The sequence below is a fragment of the Giraffa tippelskirchi genome, chromosome 7, assembly GCF_054371585.1.
Source record: "Giraffa tippelskirchi isolate mGirTip1 chromosome 7, T2T-mGirTip1v1.2.pri, whole genome shotgun sequence".
Lineage (NCBI taxonomy): Eukaryota > Metazoa > Chordata > Mammalia > Artiodactyla > Giraffidae > Giraffa > Giraffa tippelskirchi.
Window position 1 is genome coordinate 67,219,930 of NC_137281.1, and position 8,012 is coordinate 67,227,941.

General features: G+C 38.7%; 1 protein-coding gene across 1 annotated transcript; it reads right to left on the reverse strand.

The window, feature by feature from the left end:
- Nucleotides 1-274: 274 nt before the first annotated feature.
- Nucleotides 275-1,210, reverse strand: LOC145514983 (olfactory receptor 4S2). The gene has a single exon (XM_081514214.1). The coding sequence runs from the start codon at nucleotides 1,208-1,210 to the stop codon at nucleotides 275-277; it is 936 nt and encodes a 311-aa protein (XP_081370340.1).
- Nucleotides 1,211-8,012: the final 6,802 nt, after the last annotated feature.

Here is an 8,012-nt window from a genome sequence, read left to right on the forward strand (position 1 = left end):
TTTAAAGAAAATTGAAAAAAAGGAAAAAAAATGAAGAGGGGAAAGTCTGACCATGCTGAATTTCTGAGTTTGATAGGATTTCTTTGTTCTAGATATTTCAGAAAATTATGATTATGAATATTAGAATACATATAATCATAATTATAAATAATAACTTGCTTCAAAGAATATTCTCTTCTTGTTCCCCTCAAGACACCCTGTGAGATCATTATTATTGTCTTCACTGTGTAGGTGAGAAACTTAGAGATCATCCACCTTGGATTGTTACTTTTTACTATTTACCATTAGCCTCCCAGAAAACCCTCCTGCCCCACAGTTTCTTCATTGCATTTTTTACTTCTGCATTTCTCAGTGTATAAATCAGGGGGTTTAACATGGGGGTGATGATGGTATAAAACATAGCCACCATCTTATCCTCTGAAAAGGTAGTATCAGGACGCATATACATGGAAGTACAGGGACCAAAAAAGATGACAACCACGGCAATGTGGGAGCCACAGGTGGAGAGAGCTTTGTGCCTGCCTTCTGCTGACTGCTTTCTCAGGGACACCAGGATGATGGCATAGGAGATTAGCAAAATGACAAAGCTCCCCAGAGCGATGGTACCACTGTTGGCTGTCACAACAACACCAACAACATATGTGTCTGTGCAGGCGAGTTTTAGCATGGGGTGAACATCACAAAAGTAGTGATCAATCTCATTGGGTCCACAAAAGGGTAGTTGGACTACCAGAGCCACTTGGATGATGGAGTGTAAGAACCCACCTATCCAAGTCCCCAGCAGCATTTTATTGCATCTGTCTCGATCCATGATGGTCATATAGTGTAGGGGTTTACAAATAGCCACATAATGATCATAGGCCATTACAGTAAGGATGAAGATCTCAGTACAACCAAAGAAATGTACCCCAAAGAGTTGCAACATGCACTCCACATAGGAGATCATTTTCCTCCTGGCTAATAGGTCCACAATCATCTTGGGAGCTGTGACCAAAGAGTAACAAATATCCACAAAAGACAGGTAGCTGAGAAAGAAATACATAGGAGACTTGAAAAGGTTGCCCACACTAACCGTCAGTATGATGAGGAGGTTTCCCAGAAGAATGACCGTGTAGAAGAAAGAAAACACCACAAAACACACTTCTTCAACCTCTATGTTCTGAGAAAGCCCCCAGAAAACAAATTCAGTTACGTTGCTTATTTTTTCCATGGAATTAGTTTAGCAGGCCAGTTCCCAAGAGACAATTACATTACCTGAAAGAAAAAAAAAATGTAACAAAGACCAGCAACATTTATTTCTAACTCAAAACAAATGAATAACCAGAATCGATAAAAATGAAAAAATGGGTACTTACCACTGCTTAGCATGTATACCTAAAGAAATGGAAGTGTACATATTCTACATATTTTGATCATCTTATGTCAAGATGATGGTCCTTTCATTGATTCAGATTTAGACACAAAGTCCGAAGAGATAAAGTAAATACTCTAAGTCACACATCTAACCAACCCTCTCACTTCCCTCATGTTTCATAAAGATTCTTTCATCTGTTTCTAACAATTTGCTTCTTTCTAATCTGTCTACGGCACTCAACTGAAATTTGAAACAACTTTTGAGTTTGGGAATATGACAACATCTATATCCTGAAAATGTTCATCTTACTTTTGACATGCACACACACACACACGCCCATATTTTCCTGTCTGAATACTGTTATGAGTGTTCAAATAGTTGAGACTGGATGACATTGCAGGTTCTTCTTCTTAAGAAACTGTGATATTTGTATACATGAGTTTTTGTTCCCATATTTAATATCAAACTCTCATAATAAAGAGTGATGTGTTATAGTAGAAAGGAAAGCAAAATTATGCAAATCTGATTCTGAGATATTGGAGCTGTAGATACCTCTAGATAAATTGTTAAGCTTCATGGGGCTTCTGTTATCCCACTTGCAAAATGAGAAAGTTTTAATTTCACTATCATCTATAACATAAAGGGCTATTTCTACTATGAAATTAAAAAACAATTCTTTCAGCTTGGAATAGCCATAAAAACCTGAAAAGGAGGCAGAAACTAAGAAAACAATGAAAGAAACTGATGGAGTGGAGTTGCTTTACAGTGTTGTGTTCATTTCTGCTCTACAGCAAAGTGAATCAGACACACATATACACATATCCCCTCTTTTGTGGATTCCTTTCCCATTTAGGCCACCACAGAGCACTGACTAGAGATCCTCGTGCTATACACAAGGATTATCATTAGTTATCAATTTTATTCATTGCAATATACATATGCCAAGCCCAATCTCCCAATTCCACCCACTCTACATCCCCCAATGGTACTCATACTTTGTTCTCTACATCTGTCACTCTATTTCTGCTTTGCAAATAAGTTCATCTATACCATTAAAAGAGTAGGATGGGTAGATACATTGTGATAAAGTCACATAATGGAATACTATTTTCCAGTCATAATGAGTGAACTAGAGCTACTTAACATAACAAATTTTCACAAAAACACATTGTAGAGTAAAATAAGCCACCTACACAAAAAGTTGCTCTGTATGACTCTGTTACATCAAACTTAAAAGGGATCAAATTTAAAAGAAACTGTTGGAGGCACATCAAGATGTGTTTGATTTAAATGGAGGGGAGAGAAATCTTACCTTCATACTCAGTATTTGAGGATTCCCCAGGAATTGTATTGCTTTGGCATTTTATATATTTATCTGTTAACATCAATAAAAAAATAGATATGGCTCATTCCTTAATCTCAGTAGTCCATATTTACTTATAATGGATGACTCTCCAGTGGTGTAATGTCAGACACTCTAGTGAGGTCACTGCAGCATATGTACAAATAAGGGGCAGGAGGAATATCTTTGATTAAAGCCTCTCGCAAGCTGTTCTTCAAGCCAAGCTGCTGCTGCTGCTGCTGCTGCTGCTAAGTCGCTTCAGTCGTGTCCGACTCTGTGCGACCCCATAGACAGCACCCCACCAGGCTCCCCCGTCCCTGGGATTCTCCAGGCAAGAACACTGGAGTGGGTTGCCATTTCCTTCTCCAATGAATGAAAGAGAAAAGTGAAAGTGAAGCCGCTCAGTCGTGTCCGACTCTTCGCGACCCCATGGACTGCAGCCTACCAGGCTCCTCCATCCATGGGATTTTCCAGGCAAAATTACTGGAGTGGGTTGCCATTGACTTCTCCGTCAAGCCAAGCTACAGATGTATTAATAAATGATTCCTTTAGTTCTGGTTTAGGATAGGATTACACAGTGTCTTAGGTAATCATCAGGAATTTTATCGACCTGAGGACACATCCCCCAAAAATCTGTTAATTCCAACTGAACTCTGTGCTCTAAGGTATGTTTTGTAGCAATGTTGTTCCTGATCTATTTATTAGACTTGATAGCATGGTCATTCCAGGTGTGTCTTCTCTTTTACAGTAGAAATAATGATAAAAACTGTAATAGATACAATGACAACCCAATTTAGACTCGAACACATCCCTTAAAACTTTCTCATTTTGCAGGAGGGATAGCAGAAGCCTTATGAAGCTAAGCAATTTATCTAAGCACCATTATCTTAAGATCAGATTTTCATAACTTTGATTTTCTTTCTCCTACACCACATCACTCGATATGAGAGTTTGATATCAAATAGGGGGTCCAAAAATTCATGTACACTCTCACTCTCCTTTTGTTTTTCCTCCTGAATTAAAACAAAACATTTTATTCTCCACTCAGAGAGTCCTTCAGTTTAAGAGACCTCAAATCATAGCAGTTTTTGACAACTGTGAATAATGTGACTTGGTTATTATCTAAAAGAAACCTGTCATTTAAAATCAAGCCTGGGGATTGTGTCTCCATTGTCCATCCTGTAAGGTCAAGGAGGAAAGCTTCTTTCTCCCAGAATCAAGATCCACCTCAAAGAATTTCCTCCTCCACATTCTGAACATTTCAAACATACTAACACCTCATTTTCTTTTGAAAGTCAATCATTTTCCTACTCATATGTCATTAGTATCCATCTCATAGTCTGGTTTGCATGCACTTCATCATTTTATTATCATCTTAAAAATTTTATTCTCCCCCTATTTCTAAGAACATTGTCTCACAATTATATTACAAGTATTCAAAATATAGAAATTTGATAAAATTCTCTCTTTTTCAGAAACCTTCAATGTTAGTTTTAAAAAATCTCACCAGTATTGTCCAGAACTTGGATTTTGCTTTGTTTTTCTATCACTCCTGAGATAATTTGGATGCAACTATTCAAAACAAAGTTAAGAGTGATGCCTTAAGAATTGTTTTGTGAATAATTGGTTTCAGAGAATCCCTGAGCCCAGAAGCTCAAAAATTGGTAGAATTTTGTTGTTGCTGGTCTGTCTCTCACCAACTTAAATCTACCATTTTTCAGTACTGTTGGCAACAAATGCTGTTTTCTCTACTTCTTATATGGTCATTTTAAAGAGAATGCTACAAAATGTTAATGACTCTGGGGAAAACTTTTCTCCCACAGTACCCTCTAAAATCAGAACTACTTCAGAGAACAGTGAGCTTTAATTTCCAGATGTCTTTTCAGTTTGCTAAAAAAAAGAAATGTTAAAAAGCTTTTAACTTATTAAAGTTAAAAACCAACACAACATTATAAAGCAACTATACTCCAATAAAAAATAATTAAAAAACAATTTGTACATTTAGAACAATAACATTATTCCAAAGCATTTCAGTAAACATAGATATAAGATTATTTTATGGAGGTTTATCTTGTTCAGTGGAATAATGTGTATGTATATATATATTCATGTATGTAATGTGGTTTACTTGATATTTAATATAAATATATTTATTAAAAAGATATCTTTTGGAGGTATTTCTCTGTTGAATTTCAATTGTCCTGCTTTTAAAAGTTCCATTTCATTGGATAATAGTATATTCAATAGTATTAGCACCATTTTTTCTTTTTTAATATAATTTCTGGTGATTTCTGGAGAAACTGGTGGGAACAAATTCACTTCCAACCTGTACTTGGAATAATCATAGTGCAGGCTTTCATTCTTTTACCTTTTGATTGCAAACTGTTATGATTGACTCTTGACCACTGATAGTCTTTCTTATTCCTCATGTATTTCTACTTTCCTTTCCCCTCATTCTTTCTTTACCTTCTTTCTCCTTCCTACTTTCATTTCACCTCCTTCTTCATTTATAATAAAATGTCAAAAAGCAACTAGTTCATACTTTTAGGGAGAACTTATGGGCTGCCCATTGCAGCTGATTTCTTTATCTCACTGAAGCTTTTAATAGACACTATGGATTCATTTTCCAATCAATCAGTAAACAGGACAGGGAAAGATGTACATATTCATCAAGTTTTCTTTCCCATGAGCCAAAGTTCACCCCACAGCAGGCCATTTTCTCTGTGATTTCTGGCTGTGTACTCTTCCTCTAGTTGTAGGAGGAAAGAGAGTCCTGAGAGCACCAGGGGCATTCATAGGAGCAGGAGGGAGTTTGATGGGAAACTTCTGATCATATTTAAGATCCACTCAGGTCACCCAGTGTATACCCCCTCATCAGCAACAAGGAATCTCTGGGGAAAAATTCCAGGAAATTTTCAGTGTTTTTCTTTCACTTTCTGCCTTGTGTGTGTGTAAGCTATCTATTGCTATATGTTGGCAAACAGAGCTAAGTCAAAAATCAGTGGCTTACCACCACAAAATTTAATCCCCAATTTTAGTTTAAAAATCATAACATCACAACTTTAAAGGCTTAAAATAAAAACACTTTATTTGATTATAATTCTGCAGTTTTCCTTGGATTTACCTGGGTGGTCCTTCCACTGATGCTACCTGGTAGCACTCTGATAGCCTGAATGGAGTAGATGCTCCAAGATGACCTTCTTTATATGCCTTTCAGTCAGCTTAGGTACCTCAGCTCTCTCTTATTCTCCAGTAGCATCTACAGGGCTCTCTCACACCATGGCTGTGTCAGGGCAGTAGTTGTTTCACAAAAGCTAAATCTTCAAGGTCTCTCAACCTAAGCTTCAGTAATCATACAATATCACTTTTTTCCACATTCTGCTCATGTATTTAAAAATTTACGTGTAATACTGTTACTGAGGGATTCCTGGATGGCTCAGTAGTAAAAGAATTCACCTGCCAATGTTGGAGACAGAGATGTAGGTATGATCCTGGGTCTGGAAGATCCTCTGGATGAGGAAATGGCAATCCACTCCAGTATTCTTGCCTGTTAAATCCCATGGATGGAGGAGCCTGGTGAGCTAGTCTAGGAGTCACAAAGAGTTGGACATGACTAAGCTTGCATACATTTTTACTGACCTTTTGAGTCAGACTCCAACAGGGGCCTCCCTGTCCTTGTTGTTCAAACCAATAGAACAAGAGGAGCTCAGTTCAGAAGCAAAGGAAGGGAAACTGTGTTCTTTGAGCAAAGAATGAGAGGAATAAGCCGGCTCCAGAGCAGCGGTCCCCAGTCTCTTGGATCTAATGCCTAATGATCTGAGATGGAGTTGATGTGATAATAATAGAAATAAAGTGCAAATAAGTGCAATGTGCTTAAATTATTTGGAAACCACCCCCCTAGTCTCCAATCCCATTATTTATGGAAAAACTGTCTTCCATGAAGGTGCTCCCTGGTGCCAAAAATTTGGGGAACCACTGCTAGAGCACAGTATCTCCCTGACAGACAGACTGTGGGCAAGGCTGCTGAGGCTGCCAGTGTAGAGGAGGCGGAGTTCTCGAGGGAACATCCAGATGTGTTGCTCCGCTTGCACTCAACTGGCCGCTGCCATCTAGATCTCTGAGTTGTGCTTGGTCCTTCTGCCTACATCTTTGAGCAGAGCCGGCACAGCCCTCCACCAGAGGAACTCTGGTCTGAAGCACTAGCAGGAGGCTTCTGCATGTGGCAGCCTGTAAGTAAGTGAAACCAGATGAAACACAAAGGAAAAGAGAAAGGTTAGATTTGTTTGTGTGTGTGTGTGTGTGTGTGTGTGTTTTAACCCTGCTTCTAATGTTATTGCCAGGGACTTCCTAACGGCCTTTGCTGGTGAAAAACCCATCCTCTGTCTGGCTTCTTACTCTCGAGGGATGCAGAGGGGTGATGGTCTGTCTCTGCAATTGTTTCCTGCTGATTTCAGGCATCATCATAGCCCTTTGCAAAGGAGCAGATTTTCCCTTCAGCTGCCATGTTTGGTTGTTACCAAGCTTCAGTCCTAAAAGTTCATCTTCATGAGATGAACCCCAATTTTCTAAACTTTTGGAGGAAAAGGACACTGGACACTTTAAAATACATGAAAGAGTAAAAGTATCTAGGTTTGCCTGTGGGCAAATATTCCCTGATGTCCAGCTTCACTGGCCGGGTCTGAATGTCTCTGGTCAGGCTTTGGTTGTTTTTCGGAAAAGAAGCTTCAGGTCAGAGAGGTTCACAGGGGTAGTCAAGGAGGCCATTGTCATAGGTCGTTTCTCTGGAGGTTGAGGCTTGGGATCCCACTTCACTTGAGTACAATGACCCCATGAAGTGATCACAGCAACTTCAGCATGGAATGTGTGGTTAGGATCACCAAGTGGGGTTGTCCTACCTAGGAGTGAGCTGGTCTTTCAGGTTGCTGCTTTTCCTGGTTTTTAGATGCCCCCAGCCTTCTGGCTAGAAGAGATAGTGGGCCAGGTCAGGGCAGTACCTAGTTACCATGTTTTGTGAGAGCTTTCACAGATTCTCCTACCTGGAGGACACACTCGAACCATTCAAGGTATTTAGGGTGTCCATTCACTCAAGCTAGAGGAATGTGTCTACAATATAGGAGTTCAAATGCATTTAATTTTAACTTATCCCTTGGAGCTAAGCACATGCAAAGAAGGGCAGTCAGAAGAAAATTAATCCAGCAAATTAATTAACTAAGCAAATTAATCCAAATTAATTATATATATATGTATATATGTATATAAAATATACTATATGGGTGTAGGATGACATGCATAAACCAGTTTATTGTATTTATCAAG